Source organism: Frieseomelitta varia, unplaced genomic scaffold (genome assembly GCF_011392965.1).
Source record: "Frieseomelitta varia isolate USP_RPSP 00005682 unplaced genomic scaffold, Fvar_1.2 scaffold_450, whole genome shotgun sequence".
NCBI lineage: Eukaryota > Metazoa > Arthropoda > Insecta > Hymenoptera > Apidae > Frieseomelitta > Frieseomelitta varia.
In genome coordinates this window covers 120,414-139,367 of record NW_025110202.1, presented here as the reverse complement: position 1 = coordinate 139,367, position 18,954 = coordinate 120,414, and the positions used below count along the sequence as shown (strand labels likewise).

At 39.8% G+C, this 18,954-nt stretch overlaps 1 protein-coding gene across 1 annotated transcript in view; it reads right to left on the bottom strand.

Annotated features, from left to right (window-relative positions):
• LOC122532355 (protein kinase C-binding protein NELL1-like) overlaps positions 1-10,955 on the bottom strand; it is a 96,335-nt gene extending 85,380 nt beyond the window's left edge. The window contains exons 1-2 of the mRNA XM_043661074.1: positions 9,893-10,955; positions 9,060-9,745 (exon numbers count right to left, since the gene is read on the bottom strand). Of these exons, the coding sequence (XP_043517009.1) occupies positions 9,060-9,384 (325 nt within the window). The 5' untranslated portion in view covers positions 9,385-9,745; positions 9,893-10,955. The remainder of the gene's footprint in view (positions 1-9,059; positions 9,746-9,892) is intronic.
• Positions 10,956-18,954: the final 7,999 nt, after the last annotated feature.

The window sequence follows — 18,954 nt, the reverse complement described above, 5'->3', positions numbered from 1 at the left end:
CAAATTGCTCGGGATCGTTCGATGTGAAGAAACGTGGACAATTATAGAATAAGGAATATAGAAATTGTCGTTTGTTGAAGAACACTGTAACCCAGCGGATGGGAAATTTAATTGGAAAACGTTCGAGGTGAATATACTTTGTTCGTAGTTTTTTTTTCAGAACGAGACTGAAGCTGCGTGGTTCAAACTTTCGTGGCAAGTGAATCCGAATTTTAAAGTTGACTGAACGTAATGGAGGACATAAAGAAAGAAAGTTCCTAGCTTTCGAGTTGAGAATTTACAAAATTCACCTTCAAATGTGAAACCAATCGTTCCTTCGGTAAACTGAGAGACAATCTGGGCAATCGACAATTTAGAATGTGCATCTAATTGGAAGTCCCCTGTCAGGCATGCACGTTTCCATTTCGAGGTCACGTGAAAAAACCTACGATTCGGCTGCTGAATTTGGGTCACTGTCTTTTGTACAGCCGGCAAGGGTTGCCCTTTATTATTTTGAAACCAGTTCAGAGGAGATCTGACAATGGAGGAAGAATCGTATCCCTTTCGAATGGAGTGAAAACCGCGATGACAGGTACGATAATGCCTCTTTCAGGAGAAAGTGGTGGCCCCCTCCGCGCCGCATGGCAAAAGTTACGCGCTTTTATTCCATCCACAATGATCTCGGCGCGCAGGTATTCCTCAATTTCAGTGTAATTTCACCGCGATATTTTCAATTCGTCACGTTTGATTCAACTTTCGTACGTACGACGTGTTGATACATCTTTGACTACTGAGAAAATTTATTTTTAAATTAATGTATTAATATATTAAATATATTAAATATATAATTAATATATTAAATATATTAAATATATAATTAATATATTAAATATATTAAATATATAATTAATATATTAAAGTTTCTTACATTAATTTTCTATTACCGTTGCTAATTACTCTCCACTAACAATATTAAATAAAACTAAATAATAATAATAATGAAATTAATTAACAATATTAAAATAATTCACTAACAATATTAAAATAATAAATATAATAAATAAATAAATAATAATAATAAAATTAAAATTAAATATATAATTAATATATAATTAATATATTAAAGTTTCTTACATTAATTTTCTACTGCCGTTACTCTCCACTAACAATATTAAATAAAACTAAATAATAATAATAATGAAATTAATATTAAAATAATAAATATAATAAATAAATAAATAAATAATAATAATGAAATTAAAATTATTAAAAATAAATAATAATAATAAAATTAATAATAATAATAAAATAATATTAAATAAAATGAGACCAGTCGATAAATTGACAATTGCTAAAAATAAGGAATCAATTTATATTATTTCCGCGTTTCGAGTATTCTTTTTTTTTTTCTTTTTTTTCCTTCCCCGTCGAATGATGTTACACTGATGTTTCAATGATCAATGGAACGGCTATTTTAATCGTGTCGAACGTTTCTAGGAGCGCTGCTGACAAATCGCTGAAAGTTAAGACTCAGCCGACCTGACGTAATTTGAACTGACGCCTGCTGACACAGTGACTGAACGCCGAGAGAGGCGCGTGCTGTCTAAATCGGCTTGATTATACAACAAAAATTCGTTCATCCGATGTAACTGAAACGCCTCGATGCGAAACCTTCGCGTTCGCAGATATTTTAATTCGCCTTCCTGTCAAACGTAACGGAGGCGGAGCGTTTCCAATTCGGCCCGCGGTATTTTCCCTCGGTCAAATAATTGAATTTGACGCGAGAGCTCGGCCGGCGTTGCGAATCTAGGACTGAAACCTCTGAAGCGATTTGTCCTGATCGGTAAATAGAAAAGCGTAGAGCGAAATTATATCACGAATGATTATGAATGATTACGCTGGAAGATGATGAAACCAGAAATGAGGAGATGCTCTAACTGGAGGGTTGAAAGGAACACTGGAGATCCTGGGCGTGGGAAGCGCGCGTGGTTCGTCGCTTCTGATACCAGAGACTGTACGGCGAGTACACATGGGGTCGAAAGAGAGAGAGAGAGAGAGAGAGAGAGAGAGAGAGAGAGAGAGAGACAGAGGGATGAGGAAGCGCAGCAACCCCGAAAACGTTGAAAACGTAACAGTATTTCACCACCATCTTGATACCCAATACTATGCTATCGGGCTATTCCACTTCACAGCAAATTCGCGGTACCTGGCCAAGATTTTTATCTCCGAAACGTAACGGTTCACACGAACGTTTCTCGGTGCACGTCGATGTTCCTTCGCCGCTGATTTTTTTTTTTTTTATCTTTCGAACAATTATTTAGAACTGCAATATTCTAACAATCTTCTAAAATAATTCTAACATTAAAATGTATTTTCTAAATAATTCTAAAATAATTCTAACATTAATATATATATATATTTTAATGTTAGAATTATTTTAGAATTATTTAGAAAATATATTTTAATGTTAGAATTATGTTTATGTATATGTATATACATATACATATTTTGCAATGCAATGAAGTGATCTTGAATTGGAAAACACGAAAACATTTAAAATACCTTAAGAACGAGTGATTTCGTTATTCTGGAAGTTAAAACTAATTAAAGTGGCTAAGGTAATTTAATAAAAGTACTTTATTAAATTATTATTCTTATTATTTTAAATTATTGATAATTGGTCTAACTAAATTATTAATAATTGGAATTATTAAGAATTCCAACTATTCTTAAATATTAAACAATAATAATAATATTAAAATATTATTGCTTCATTAAATTAATAATAATAATAATATTAAACAATTAATTACTGCTTTATTAAATTATCAATCTTCAAAATACTTTAATTTAATAAAAATATATGTTTATAATAAACAAAATGTTATAAAATATTATTATATATAATGTTATTTATTACTTATCAATTATTAAATATTATCATGTTACATATAAAATATTATATATAATAAATGAAAAATATTTTCAAACAACGAAATAATTCATTATTAAACGTCTCTAGGTATTTCAGTATCCCACGCTAGCAATTAAAGCTACCTATATCTATACACTGTGCCAACCTAACATCGTGTCCACGCAAAAGTTCCAATTTTTATAGTGCTCTTTGCGAAATTAAGGTGTATTCACACTTGCAGCTCGTGTCTAATCACGCCTCATTATTATCTACTGAAATCGGCTTGACCGATTTTACTGCGCGCGACAGACGGAAGTACAATGATCATACTGTGAATGTACGGTGACCATTACAATAAACCGGTCGCGTTGGCTGATGTCTGGCGCCTAGCCTTACAAAGCTCAGCCTCAAGCTTATCACCGGAAAGTTGAAGAACAAGGAACATTTGTCCATCACAGACACTTGATCGTTGCTCCTGATCACATAGTCCAATTAACTAACCCTCTATTAATTTAAGAAAAAACGCGGATTTGCTTACTCGTTTTACGACTATGTTTATTACCCACTAACGACGCTTATTTCCTAATGAAGGCGTGTCAGCATCGTTCGATGTCGATTGCACAGTTTCACTGTGGGAGAACTTGAAATTGAAATATCTTTCAATCGTTTTCACTTCTCGTCGCGGTATTCTCTACATTGGACAGCCGATTCTTTTATTTATTCGATTCTGGAATGTTTAAATTCTGCAGCCTGAAATTACACATTTGAGGATATTTCAGCGAGTATTCACACGTTAAACGCGAGCTAGTCCAAAGAAATAGCATGTCGTCCTCACGTGAGAATTAAGACAAATTTTATCACTAGTCGCTATCCCTCTTTAACCGACTACGACGGATAGAAAGTTTTAGAAAACATCGTTCGGACAATATATCAAGTCACTTGGTGGAAAAACACGGAATATCCGTCGAGTTTTGTCCGAGAACCGAGGCCACGGCAAACTTTTCGAAATAATGGATGCAAAACAACTGCAAAACACTCTGAAAGAGAAACAGAGAGAGAGAGAGAGAGAGAGAGAGAGAGAGAATGTCAAAACATGTAAACTTTGCCTACGATTTTATTCGAATTTCCTGCGGAACAACCGGATGTTTGTATTTTGTTAAAAAAAAAAAGATCGAAATTTAATTCGGAAGTCGCTGTAATTACGATTAAAATCGAAGAATTTCAATGAACATTCCATTAGAATGATATTCGTGAAAAATTTCGCCGTCGCCTTCATTTCTCTGAATTAAATCATTGCCAACTGTTCGTTGCCATTCACAACAAACGCTATATTCTGAGAAACTATATATTAATAGTTAGTAATTCGTAAGTAACTATTTCTTAGAAATCACTACGTAAATTATACAGCGAACTATAGCAGAGTGCAAGTGGACATTATGCAATTGGCAAAATTTTGATCTTTCGAATTGGAGGCACCTCCCTGTGAATACAGTCGCTAACCTTCTCTCTCGTCGTGTAAAAGTTAATATTCATTCGCCAAATGACAGAGTGCGGTGTTCAGAATTACGTGTTCAATTATGTAATTAATGGGCAACAGCTGGATCTTCGAATTAGAAAATCTTCTTTCCTTGTTGCGACAAGGCTCCAAATTTAACACGTATAATATTAAAAATTACGTATTAATAACATGAGCCATTATAGAGATATCTACTTTTTGATTATATTGATTTAGTGTACAAAGATGACACAGTGCGAAATTTGGAATTACGTGTTAATTATATAGACAAACATAGGGATACAAATATAATTGGCAACCTTCTCTACAAATACAATGAGTATTATCTTCGCTAAATAAAATTACGTACGTGTACAGAAAATGACACGATGCAGTATTAAAAATTATATATTAATATTTATAATTACATATTATATATTACAATTATAATATATATTAATATCATAATTGTATATTAATATAACGAGTGTAATTGCGTGACAACTTTCGAATTGGAAACTCTTCTCAACGAGTATATCTTCTTTTCTCGATCGTGCTTTCAGATTTCAAAGACACAGTAGTGTAGAATCGAGACTTACGTGTTAATTATAGTGACAAGGGGGGACAAAGTGGTATCGATCTATCGTAGAAGGGACAAGATCTAATTTACGATAAAGTAAAATCGGGAAACTGGCTTGTGTCTCGTAAGATGGGAATGGGGAGACCGGTGATGGCGTCTGACTCACCCTTGGCGAGAAAGAATTACGAGCATCGAATGTTCGACCTCTCATAGAAATCCCATAGAAGTTTTCTTAGAATTCTACGTTTACCCACGTTTGTCCCGTGGGACACCGTGTCTGTAATTTTTTCGATTGGAACAACGCTAATGGGAAACATGAATTTGAAGGGAAGGCCTATTTATACTTCGTGCGGCGTCCACTGAATTCTAATTTTGTGATTTTCGTTTCGATCTTCGAGGTTTGTCCGGATTCGTGGATTTTTCCCTAACAAAAATTAATTGAAAAGAAAGTTGATCGACAACGTGTCGTTCGAGTAATCACTTAGTGATACTTGTCAGCTCATGGACGTGTAATACACAGAGGAGAAACAGTAGGGGGATTGTAAATTTTGTCACTGTGCCAGACAATTTTTAATTTTTAATTGTGTGAACGTGTAAATTCAAGCCACTGCAGAATAACATTTTGTGGCCAAAGACGTAACGAAAAATGAATGATTTTAATGTGGAAACAAGTACCTCTTTAACCACTTGCGCCGGCTGACTGACTGCGGACCATAACGAGTGACCGAACCGTACACAATAATTCGTCGCTTTCCTTACGAACTCGTCGGTACGATATCACTGGACAGAAGTACTTATTGAGAAGTACTAAATTTATTATTTGCTTTGCCTAGTCTGTATTACTTAAATATATTTAAAACTGAGCAAATATTACAATTTTGGAAACAAAATATTGTCGTCGTGCATGGCACGTCATTGCAGCGCAAGAGATTAACCGTCGCTTTCTTTTTGATCTCGTCGGTATGATATCACTAGAAATTATTAAAAAGTAATAAATTTATTTTTTTTGTTTCGCCTCTTTATACTTAAATATACTTAAAACTGAGAAAATATTGCATATCTTGGGACAATGCGTGGCACGTTGCAATCTCGATGAAAAATGAGAACGAAGCCGCACGTACGTGTTCCTAGTAATTGTAAAAGAAAAAAAACCGGAACCCATTAGCATTGTTCCAGTGCTAAAAACATCTAGCTAAGCAAAGATTACCTAATAAGCAAAAGATTAAAAAGCAGAAGAGAAAAAAAGAACATGGTCGAGAAACATTCCCCTCTACCATATAGACGTACGTAATCCCCTCCAGAGCGAAAGCTTTGCAAACTTCGCACGCCACAGTGTGGCTATCGATCAGAGGCCGTCTAGAAAATGATGCATTACGTAAAACCTGTCTCAACTTTTCCGCCGCTAGTACTTCATCTATAAGCCTTTTAATTTTCACCGCGGAACCATGTCACTGATCCGAGCGGTCCCCTTTGAACTATTCCTAACAACTCGGGGAGGATTTAGGTTTTCCCTCGAGAGAAAGAGAGAGAGAGAGAGAGAGAGAGAGAGAGAGAGAGAGGTATCATCAAAAATCGAGGAAAAATTTATCGCAGCCAGGTGACGGGAGAAACGACGCAGAAAATCTATTATATCCCTCGTTCCTCGAGGGAGGAGGACAGCGATAAATCGTCCCGTCTCAGCGATATCTAAATTTAAAAAGTGGCACCACCGCCGTTTCCTTCGATACGATTCGTGGATCGTTCGCTCCTTTCTAAATCGTGGAAAACACGAACGACAATACAAACGAATGAATAAAAGCAGAAGAAGAAGAAGAAGAAGAAGAAGAAGAAGAAGAGGTAGAAGAAGGTAGAAGATGAGGACGAAGACGAGGAGAGATGGACGCCTGTGATTAAGATAGAAATAGAGACGGATAGGCGAGTGGAAGGAAGATGGATGGGCAGAGCAACGAGATGAGAAGAGGGGGAGGGGAAGAGATGCCGCGGAGAATGATGGTATGCGAAAAAATACACTTGGCACTTAGCTTCGGCAGACGACGAGATAAATAACGCGCGTGGGTGCGGCTCACCGATGTCTAGAGACCACGTTTCCACCGGAACAAATCAGCTGCGAAGAGAGGCGACCAAGGAAAACACACCTCTCTCTTTCTCTGAACTTTCTTCATCTTTCGTCTTTCGTTCGTTCGCGCATTGAATCTTATTCGCAAACTTACACGTATTTAAATAACTTCTGATCAGAGGGAGGTTTTTTTGGGGGGGAAGAGCACAATTGTCCGGAGTCAAAGCGAGTTTGGAGGTTACTCCAAACGTATTTCGAAGTGATCGAAAGGTGTTGCGTTAAAAGGTAGTAACATTCAGTTTATCGTTTGGATAAAGTGGAATGTCACAAATATACGTAACGTCGTTCGCGAAAAGGTTAATTGAGTTCCCTTTAGAAATCGTTAGAAGCAATTGCTGAGAATGAAAAAGAACAGTTGAGTCCAGGCTGAGACGAAAGCTCACCAAGGATTCAATTTCAGCCTGGTCTTGAAGCAGAAGCTGACGCTGAATAGCAGCGGTTCGAGTCGTTCGGTCCAGAAAAATCGGGGAAACTAACGAGCTGTAGGTCGAATCTCGTGCAACAGTTTTCCTCGACACACTGGATTTTGACGCAATGCGTCACATGGTTACTGTCACCACTCGCCACTTGACTATTCTCCGAAGAAAAAGTCGACCTAAAAACCGTTGAATGCACACCTACTTCTCCTGGCCCATCTGTGCCTCCTTTTTTCTCTCCTTTTTCTCTCCCTCTCTTAATTAATCTTCCTTAATTTCTCCCCCGATTCCTTCCTCCCTCCCCCCCCCCCTCCCTCTCCATCATTGGCGCGTCGAATGAATGAGACGAAACGGCGAGAGACGACAGAAAGAGGAGACAAAGAAAAAAAAAAGAAAAAAAGAAGAAAAGAACGGGGAAAAAAAGGTGTGAAAAGAGGGAGGCGCGTAACGAATCGCGAAACAGAGCAGCAGCATTTTAATAATACACGTATCTGCATGCTCGAGTGGACACGTTGCAGGCGCCAACATGCCATGAATATTTCTCTTATTTTCCTGGCGGACAAACCGTGCTGTTTACTTTTCGCGTTTCGACCAGCTGGACAACACGCCTAGCGCTTTTCGACAATAGCTTTTCGACTCGCACGAGATACGAGTTGGTCAGTTTCGACGAGTAACGCTTTCACCTTCGTCGCTCGACTGCGAATGCTTGTGCGATCGAAAGATAGAGAAACGTGTAGAATACGCTAAAAATATTGCTCGTGTGCAGGAAAATATTTTGCACAAGTATCCAAGTAGTTGTTCATTACCGAGCACGAAGTTTCACGAAACATTGAAACATAGAATAAATAAGATCGGTCTTCGAATCTCGCTGACACGCTGACATTAATTTGAAAATCATTCAACGCTGTACGTTGTTTCGCGACTAGAAATAAATATATCGCGAAAGTTCAAGCACTGAACACGACATGATCTGTTTCAGCATTTTATTTAAAAGACAGGAATCCTCGATCGATTCATTATACATGTTAATAAATAATTTTCGTACGTAATAAAATGCGTAGCTATCACTGCCAAGAAGATGAAAATTTTCTCCTAAATCTCTAGCTTACGTCCAAGTCGACATCATACACATTTTGTAAAAGTACGTGCTAACTTGGACGCAAGAGATTCGGTAAAAGGATATTCGGTAAACCTACATTCGCCGACATCGCAAGCGTCGGAGGTGGTTCGCGACCCCCTTGTGGGAAAAACGGCCTTGAGCACCGATTGATTCCGCAGAGGCTATAGCCTCGCTGGATTCTCCAAGCGTTCTATTCTACTCCACGCTTTTCAACCCTTTGCGATCCGCGTGGCATTCAACATTTTATCTCCAATCGTTAAATAAAATAATATTTTACACTCCGGATATTCCCCGTTGTTTGTACAGTAACAAAGTAAAAATCAACCAAAAATTAAAAAAAAAAAAAATTCCTCTACTTCAAACGCCGTAGAATCGCAAAGAGCGAATTCATATATATATATATATATATAAATATCGATAAGTTAATCGTGAAACTTACCCGGAGAAACGGCGAGTGCGAGGAAGGCAGCGGCGGTGGCGAGCAGCAGTATCCTAATCGCGTTTCCGCCGGCTCGTCTTCTGCCAGGCCTCGGCGCGGCGTGGCAAGCAATCCTGTGGCCATGGTTCTCGTCCGATTGCACATCGAGGACAACGTACGCCGGCTCGTGATACAGATGTTCGTCCTCGTTGTCGGCGTCGTCCGCGACGCCGGGCGCCGCGGCAACGCGTCTACGTCGTCGTGGCCGTGGTGATCGCGGCTGCTGAAGGTCGCTGGCACTGCAGCTGCTGCCGATTGTATGGTCGATTGCCGGGCCGTAATACATGGCCTGCAGAAGCGACCACTGCCGTGCCACCGGGGGTTGCGCTCGTCAGCGTGTCCTCGTCGCAACGACGCCGTACCAAACCGGGATTGCGGCTCCGCGAGCACCAGCGCGTTCCTTACCTACGGCACCCAGCGATCCCAAGGATCCGCGGCTGCGAGGCATCACCACGATCTGCCGCAAGCCGAAACACCACCAGCACACCCGGCACCAACCACCAACTCGTGATCCCGTTCTCTCCTGTCTTCCTCTTCCACTTCCTCTTCCTCTTCCTCTTCCTCTTCCCACCCCTTCCTTTTCCACGCAACCGCTGAAAACAGCTTGCTCGCCTCTCTCTTCTCTCTTCGTTGTATGTTTCGTTTTTCTCGAAAAAAAACGCAGTTTGGGGTTTTTTTCTCTTCTTCTTCTTTTCTTNTTTTTTTTTTTTTTTTTTTTTTTTTTTTCTTTTTTTCATACAATGTACTCGAAATGGATGTCCGGTGTTTTCATTTCTGTGCTCGCGTGTACGCACGTTGGGTTCCACTTGGATTGGAGGGTCACGGTGAAAACACGAATGGAGAAGGAAATAAGGTAGACACCCCCGACGGAACTCGACGTCGGTGAAGAGGAGGCACCGCGTGCGATCCGGCACTCCTACGCGCGTCGACGTCGGAGGGAAGAAACCCTCTAAACGAAAGCGTACACGCTATATTACCGGCGACACGTCGCGGCTCTCGCGGTGTACGTGCACGAGTGTGCAGCCCCGTACGTGTAAGGGAGTAGCGAAAGGGTTCGTCGCACTCGCTAGTCAAACCCTTTTTTTCTTCTCTCTTTTTTCTTCCTTTTCTTTTCTTTTTTTTTTTTTTTCTTTGCCCACGCGAATTCTCTTTCTCTCTCACACTCGCTTTCTCGCTTCCACTCTCCCTTTCACTCTCTCTCTCTCTCTCTCTCTCTCTATCTCTCGCTCGCTCTCTCACTCCCTTTCTCGCTGTTACACTAACAAAAAAACGTTCTCTTCGTCGTAAAGTTGGGAGTCGAAGTTCACAGAGCACAGCGTGTCACCCACCACCGTCTGTCTTACACTTCTTTCCTCTTCCCTTGTTAATCTCCTGCTTTCTTTCTCTCTTTCTTCCTTCGTCTCCTGTTCCACGGCCGGCTCGTCCACGTCTTAATCCTTACAACGTTCGAACAACAGCAGCAGCAACCGGCTGCGGCTCGTCGTGTGTCCAGCGCGCCTGGACACTACCACCGTCCGGCAGGAAGTGTCGACTGCCACGAGGTGGACACTTCTGCGAGCCTCTGCCAGCGGCAGCAGCACCAGCGAGACAGCGGCGGCGACGACGGCGGTAGCGCTAGGCAGCACCGCCGGTGCTGGTAGCAGTGGCGGTAGTAGCGGCACTGGCAGCTGCAGCTGGTGGTGCACCGGCGCATCCGGATACACCACGCATTCGTATACGAAACTTTGTCACGTCTCTACCGTGTCTTTCTCCTCTCTTACGTCTTCGTCACTTTCATAATTCATCAAAACCGCCTCACTCTCCTATTTCATTTCGTATTACCATTCAGTTCTTTCAGTATCTCTCTCTCTCTCTCTCTCTCACTCTCTCTCTCTCTCTCTCTCTCTCTCTCTTTCGTTTCTCCAATATCAAAAAAATACCAATTTCTTTCATACATATATTTGTATACATATATATACATATACACGTATATTCTTATCCGACTATCCGAAAGAAATTCGACAAACTTAAAAAAATTCAGGCTCGAAAGGAGAACACGAATGGCTGATCCGTCCTGGCGGAGTACTCGACGTGAACTGAACCGGTGTGGACACAGGCCGCGTGTCGTGTCGTGTCGTGTCGTGTCGTGTGCGGCAACGTCAGTGCCAGCCAGTAGTAGAGGCCAAGTCTGTCGCTGTCTAAGCCGCAGGCAAGGCACTCGAGGCTGGCAGCACCACGACGCGGTGGTCTCTGGTCGCGCGACTGCTAAGCGCTTCGGCTACGTCCGTAGCGAGCTCGTGCGAGGCCCGCAACGCTCTCTTCAGCCGCACGTCGGACTCGCGCGCAGGCGGCGAAACGGCCGCGCGCGCGCACGCCCCTCAGACTTTCTTTCCTTTTTCTCTTCGGCACGGCGAGATGAAGCAGGACAGCCACTTTCCAAATGTGTAAGTACCCACCCTCCCCCCTCGTTCGCAGTGTAGAGCCGGAGAAGGCTGAGAACGGAGAGGAGCGCGGCTCTGTCGGTCGACTCGTACTTTTGGGGTATACAGCAGCGCCGCGACGCGCTCCAACAGCACGTCGGGACGCCCCTCGATACCCCGCCGATGCCATCGGCCTGGCCCGAAATCGATGCCCCGCAACGCGACGTCTCGAAACCACCCCCTCGTTGCCGACCTGTGTGCCATCCAAGCGCTGCTATACTCGCACCCTCTTTCGTTCTACCTTTCTCACTCGCGTTATCTCCTTACCTTCCTTCTTTCGATTACGCGTTTCTCCATCAACCCGTTGATCTTGTCGTGTTTTCTTTTGTTCTTTTCAATTTTTCTTTCGCACACAGCCTACCCTAGTATTCTCTTGCCGTTTCTGCTGAGGCACTGCGTTTCTCGGATACGTGTATGTATATCTTGATATTGTTTCGCTCGCTTCTTGGTTTGTTAATTGGACAATTGTTTTCCCCGCTTTTTCCTCGTTTGATCTACGATTTTATACATCTTAGTATTGTTTCCTCGCTCGTTCAGACCGTAGCTTCTTTCTTCTCTCTTAAATCTTTATAAACTAGGGGTTGTTAAACCCTTCGAGCATTTGAAATTAGTTACTATTTAACATCGTTTCTTTCTAATGTTTAATGTTTAATGTTTCTGTTTCCAAAGCTTGTGTATTGTCTTTTCTTTTTTCTCTCTCACACAGTGGTCACTGCATTCAGATAAAATCCTGTTGTGTTAATTGCGCATCTCTTTCCTCCTTTTCGCCCATACACTGTCATTTTCTCATTTAAAATTCACTTCTTAATATTCTTGCTCTAATTACTTACTTTCTTTCATTCATTTTATTCTGTTCGTTTCTTGCGCTGCGGTTACTATCCTTTCTTTCTTTGAATCCTTCTGATACAGCGACGTGCAGCCTTTTTTGTCTTTCTTTCTATCAATTTTCTTCCATTATCTTCTGTCTCTCTTCCTCCTTTGTGCTGTAACTATTGTCTTTTTTCTTTTCTTGGATAATAATGTCTTTGTCTTGGTTAGTCGAGGTTCAGAGGGTATGTAGGTATAGTGGTTTTGACCGTATTGTACACAAAGTCGTGTCTTTTCTTCATGGACGAACGGATACGTATTCTCTTTTTACAGCAGGATACATGAATGGTATACCATGAACGGCGGTGTCGTGTGACACGGATCGATCGCGGAAGCTAATAGCCTGCATCGATGAGAGAATTGCGCTGGAATTGGCGTTTTGTAAAATTCGCCTGTTCCGGGGAAATGACGTTGGTTGATCGTCCATTATTATGTCACACATTCAGATAAAATTCTTTTTAATTTCTTGTCACGCTTTTCTAATAGTCAACATTGCCACATCTTACACACGTGATTGTCATATATAATTAAATATATTAATTTAATTTAGACTAATTTCTAAGATGGCTGATAGATTGTTATTTTTGTGGTTCCACTGATCTCTCATGTTGCTGGCGTCAGGTACAGGAAATGCGTATTCGTATCTTTTCATAGAAAATGAATACGTATTAACAATTGTCTCACACGATGAAATTAAGGACGTGATTTCAAATAACTGTAAAGAATTTATCACTGCGTGTGGAGTAATAAACACTTGGAACTCTTAAAATTTTCGCGATAACGTTATTACTGCGGTAAATAACGAAATTCATTGAAGTTGAACGCGACCCATAAAAATTTGCCGCAACTTTTTGCCCATTTTGCCCGGAGTTGGCACACGGTAACCGGCACAAGTGAAACGCCCCTTTGTCGGGTTGCTTATTGCGAACGATGCATCCAAGTCTCCACAAAATGGCTCCACCGGCGAAATAATATGATGCAATCAGTCGAATTCAAACTCCAGAAATGACCAATTACAAAACTCTCATCCACCCGTTATCAATCATTTCCATAACAAGCCACGGTCATAAATCACCGTGTCCACAAAAATATGCAATTCCATTCGTCATAAACCGTGTTTTACACTCGTAGAACATACAATCAGCCACAAAGATCTACGCCTTTGTTAAATTTGAAATGTCATAAACTATACTGCAGATTTTTATTATTATCATACAAGCTTATGTTCTCTGCGATCTCGTCTAAAATGATAGACATAACAACGGAAATTCACAGAACATTTCTCGCTAGAAGGAAATTTATCTTTTTTTTTTTTTTTTTAGCTACGGTAATTTATCAATTTTTTATTGATACTACTGATAAGTGTGACTGCGTAAGTGGGTTGCGTATTTTTATGCATTTATGGAAACTAAAAATGCAAAAAGTGCATAGAACAGTGACACGCAAAAGTATGAAAAATATACTTTTTTCTTAAAATCGACGTCGCTGAGATCTGCAGGTCCTCTCCGAGAAAATCCCTCCAATTACGCGTTTCTGCACAAAGACGTCTAAAGTTTAACTCTCTAGCTAAATTCAGTTTATGGTTGTGCTGTATCGTTTCCACCTATAGTGCCAATAAACCAGAGAGTCGCCAGCATCAGGAGTATCGTCTGTTCTCCTGCGAGATTTCCGTGGAAAGCGGGACACGCCGCGCGTTCCATCCTGAGTCGCCTTGGAGATGCTCCGAGCAGCCAGAGGAGTCAATAGACTCTACGTTGCGGCAGATGTACGTATCGATTTTGGAACGTTGATTCGCGCGTGTTCCAGAACGATACCGGTGCCCCCCAGTTTCACACACAGAGACGTACATAAGAGATGCATAGCGTTTCGCGATCATTTCTCCAACGATGATCCTTTTTTTTCCCAATAAATGACAAAGTTCACAGTTCGGCAGCAGGCATGCGAGACGAGACAGGGGGTTTCAAGAGCACCTGGAGGCCACTGGGTGGCCGGCATCGCCCTCGCCAGGTGGTTGCAACTTGTTGTTGCGGCTCTCGGAACTTATTGTGACGAGAACTCTGTGGTGTAGTAATATTCACGTGCTCGACTCATTGACTGACTGTTCTGACGATGCTCTTTGGTTTTGTTGATTAACAACAAGTACAAGCTATGGTGTTTATGTAAAATATTATATTTGTGAATAAAATGTAGAAATAGCAGTTGAAACGATAAGATATGAATTTACATAAATTTACATAATATTCACCTTTTAATGATGAGGTTTAATCTGTTTAAGCTGAAATTACTTGGATAACAGAATTAATATACTTAGTAATTGAAGTATGGATTTTCTTGATGTGTACTGACAATTGGAAAATCATTTCGACGACGGATCATTCTGATTAGGAATGGAAGGCTTATCTATGATGATCGTTTCTTCTTCTTCTCACTTCACCTGCAGATTGGAATTTCTGTATGTGAGTTCAAATTGCATAGCCTTTAATTGATCTTTTTTTTACCGTAAACTATACTAACATCGCAATGAAGTTTGATAAAATTTTATTTGAATACAGATAGACTTGTAGGATATATAAAGCGGCAGTCTCTCTCTTTCTTTCTCTTTCTCTCCTTCTTACCCTACTTTTAAATCCATTTTCTTGATTGTAAAATACAGGTAATGCAAGATCGTTAGTGACGTATACTGAAAATCACGCATTCAATGGAGAAATGAAAATTCGTGGAAATGAAAAGACACATGCAGCTGCGTTCCATGGATCGTTTACGATGCCCGTTGCCCTTGGCTGAGAGCTGATACGTCCTTCGGGCACGACCCCATTGTCCATGGTGAAAGGAATACGTGGACTCGATCTTCCGCAAAATAAAAAGGAGCCTCGGTGTGGTCACCCCTCGCGTGGCACGCGCCACGATCCACCTTTCTTTTTTCCTTTTTTCGTCGTGTAGCCAACCGTCCCCTTTCAGATCCCTAGGATAAGGAATCTTCCCTACTGCGACTGGGGGAACTCTTTAGAATGTTACGGTTACTCGGTCTGCGAGAAAGACGAGAAATAGAAGGAGAGGCGCTTTCACGGCGCCTTTGATGTTTTCGACACTGTCGCACGATTCATTCAGCTTTCAAGTTTCTTCGCTGATATTGCCAAGGAATATCACGGACACATCGATTTATCTACGTAGAATGTAAAGAATTGGTCTCAGCGTTTGGCATTGACGCGACTTGAATTTTGACTGGAATGAGATGAATGGACTTTCATTGAGATACTTTTAAATTCGATGACTGAAAATTTTGAGAATTTGAATTTAGTTACATATTTTAACTTTCCAAAGTATATTTTGGAAAATGTACAATTGAAAAAAAAAGATAGGAGAATTTGAATTTAGTTACATATTTTAACTTTCCAAAGTATATTTTGGAAAATGTACAATTGAAAAAAAAAGATAGGAGAATTTGAATTTAGTTACATATTTTAACTTTCCAAAGTATATTTTGGAAAATGTACAATTGAAAAAAAAAGATAGGAGAATTTGAATTTAGTTACATATTTTAACTTTCCAAAGTATATTTTGGAAAATGTACAATTGAAAAAAAAAGATAGGAGAATTTGAATTTAGTTACATATTTTAACTTTCCAAAGTATATTTTGGAAAATATACATTTGAAAAAAAAAGATAGGATCTCCTTGCAATTAAGTAAATAAATGAGGCAAGTGAGACAGGGGGAGAAAGAAACAATGCGTTTCATTATTCTGCAATGCACCCTACTGGTTAAACATAGCATCATATTTCGATATCGCTATTTCACCGGAGGCTGTTTTCCCCGCTGCTGCCCTTGAGGATTTAAAGAAACTGGAATAAACGGCACCCCGCGTTGCACTTATTCCACAACCCGGATCGCGATTCGAACGTCGATGATTGAACGCATAAAGGAAGACAAACAACGAAACTCTCGAGAGAGCAGGTGAAAAAACTGCTGCTCTCAAGCCCGCGTCCGACCGTCATAATTGCTCGTATGCCCATTAAATCCGCCAAAAGAATAGTAGGATGAAAAAAGAAGTATATAATAGCCCTATTGTATCGTTAATATTTCTTAAAGCATATCTCAAAAAAATATTTCGTGGTAAAATTTCAATGACAAATAAAAAGCTAGAAATTCGAAACTCTTAGAAAATAGAAAACGAGAGAATTGTAAATTAAAAATATTCCAAGCCTAATGGGATTTAATAATTGAGTTTCGTGAAATTCCAACCTTTTAAATGTCATTAATGTTAACATTTGGTTTGCTAATCTCCCACTTATTCGTGCAATCTATTAATACTCGTATATTATTAAAGCAAATCGATCAATGTGTCCACATACTCATGAATAGCATTTTATACTGATCACCTCCATGCATCTTGAAGGAAACGAAGCTTCCTCGCTTAGGAAAGAAACAAGAAGGGAGCAAGAAGGGCCTCCGCGTTGGGGGTGGCTAATACAAGTGGGACATTGAAGAAAAGGGTTAGGTCCCATACGGTGACAACGGCAAAACTCGAAACGACGTCGTCGGACTTGGCTTCCGGCCATTTCCCAACTATCGATCCACGAAGCGTTACGACGAAGCTGCCCTACGTGCAATTATAGGTGTATCGTGTGTATAATACGACCCTGGTACGTGCATAGCCGGGGGCTAGATCGCCGTCGGTGTACAAGGACGATTCCCGAAATTTGGCCGCGACACCGGAATCGCGAATTCTTCGATGGCCGTGAATGGAACGTGCTATCAAGAATAACTGTACTGTTACTTAAAACTGTTCCATCCAAGAGAGTTCCAAAAACGGGTCAAATTCCATCCATCTAGATGTGTTACGCTATAACCTATTTAGAGAAATATAAGTTATTATAACGTCATGGATTTACGGACTGCAAAAATATTCAGAAAATTATTGAACTTTGAATTTCATAAATAAAAATTGATGATTGGTTAGGTTTAAGTGAAGTTTGAAATTTTCAAATTTATTTCCGAATTGAATCATTTTCTGGGACCTCTTGTACAACGAGGCTAATGGAATTAGTGAAGTTTTATAAATTGCAGTTTATAAAAATAAAGTTATCGTGTTATTATAACACTAGACTTCGATATGTATTTAAATCGATAGTTGAATATTGTATAGGGAAGAAAATTAAAAGTTCTATGAAACGATTCATTTAGTTGAATGTAACACAACTAATAAGAATAAAAAAATTGATATGGAAAAGAAGAACTCATATCATAACTATATTTTAAATATTATAATTTGAAATTATTTACCCAATTATTTGTAATAATAAGTGCATTTAGATGGAATAATCAGTAATATTCATCTTGAGAAATGTTTATAGCAAGAATTGATAGAACGCGGAATTTCAATTTTAATGATTATTTCTTGTAATATATTTTTGGGTGAAGCGGCGTGTAAGAAAGACACAGTTCACCCACCCTATGAATGCAACACAACGGTGCGTTTCCACGTATGCGTGGAATCGATAACTGGGAATTAGTCTGACAGGCTGTCTGCCAGAACCACGTACGTATATCTACGTGAAAAACCTTGCCAATCATGTTAAAGTAATTAAATCGAGCAGGTGACCAAGTTAAATATAACTGGTATACTCTTCCTGAATGAAAAAACTCTTAGATTAATATTGTCTTCCAATTTTCCTTGGCTCCTGAAATGATTCTCAGTATAAGAAATTATTGAACAACATTGTAGAAGGAATGCTTTTATTTAAAACAGTCGAAGTTTAAAATATCGTTACCAAAATTTCCCTCTGAACATGCAGCTTGTCCATCCTATTTTCAAATTTTAATTTTTGCATTCAAATAATATGTCCTTGTACACATCTTGTGGATAATGCCATGTACATTAAGTAATTAAAATAGAAATGAACGTTGTGCCTGAAATTATGTCAGAAACTCGGCTGAAAATCAACGAACTTCGATCAATGGTTTAAGATATGAGACTCCATTCAGAACAAATAAATGATTTTGAAATTAGGTTATCATAACCAGTTCAGTCGTAAACGTTTTACCTTTCTATTTTTCTACGGGCTCCACCTAAACACACTATCATCTGCGTCGTATCAGGCTGACATGTACATGAAAAGAATGCCAGCCGACAGAAAGACAAACTACAGAACAAATAAAAATATGTCCGCACAAACTGCGCCGTAAAAGCCAGCACGAGACCGAGATAAATAGAGGATCGCCGTAGTCGGTACCAAGGATCAATATGTCACAACCACGGTCACAAATATATAAAGCAATAAGCATACATATAGCCGGTCTATACATACGTTAAACGTCTTGTATATTTCGTTCCGCCATGAGCCGCCAATCCCGCCAATACCGTCACAAACCGCCAATTCCGCCATGAAATCATTTCTCGATTATCGACGATCGATTATCGAAAAATTTACATTTACTCGGGAACTTCACCAATGTAAATATTATTCTCCGTTAATTTTCTTCTCGGTTAACGTAAAATACATTTTTCATTTGTAATAAAATTCACATAAAA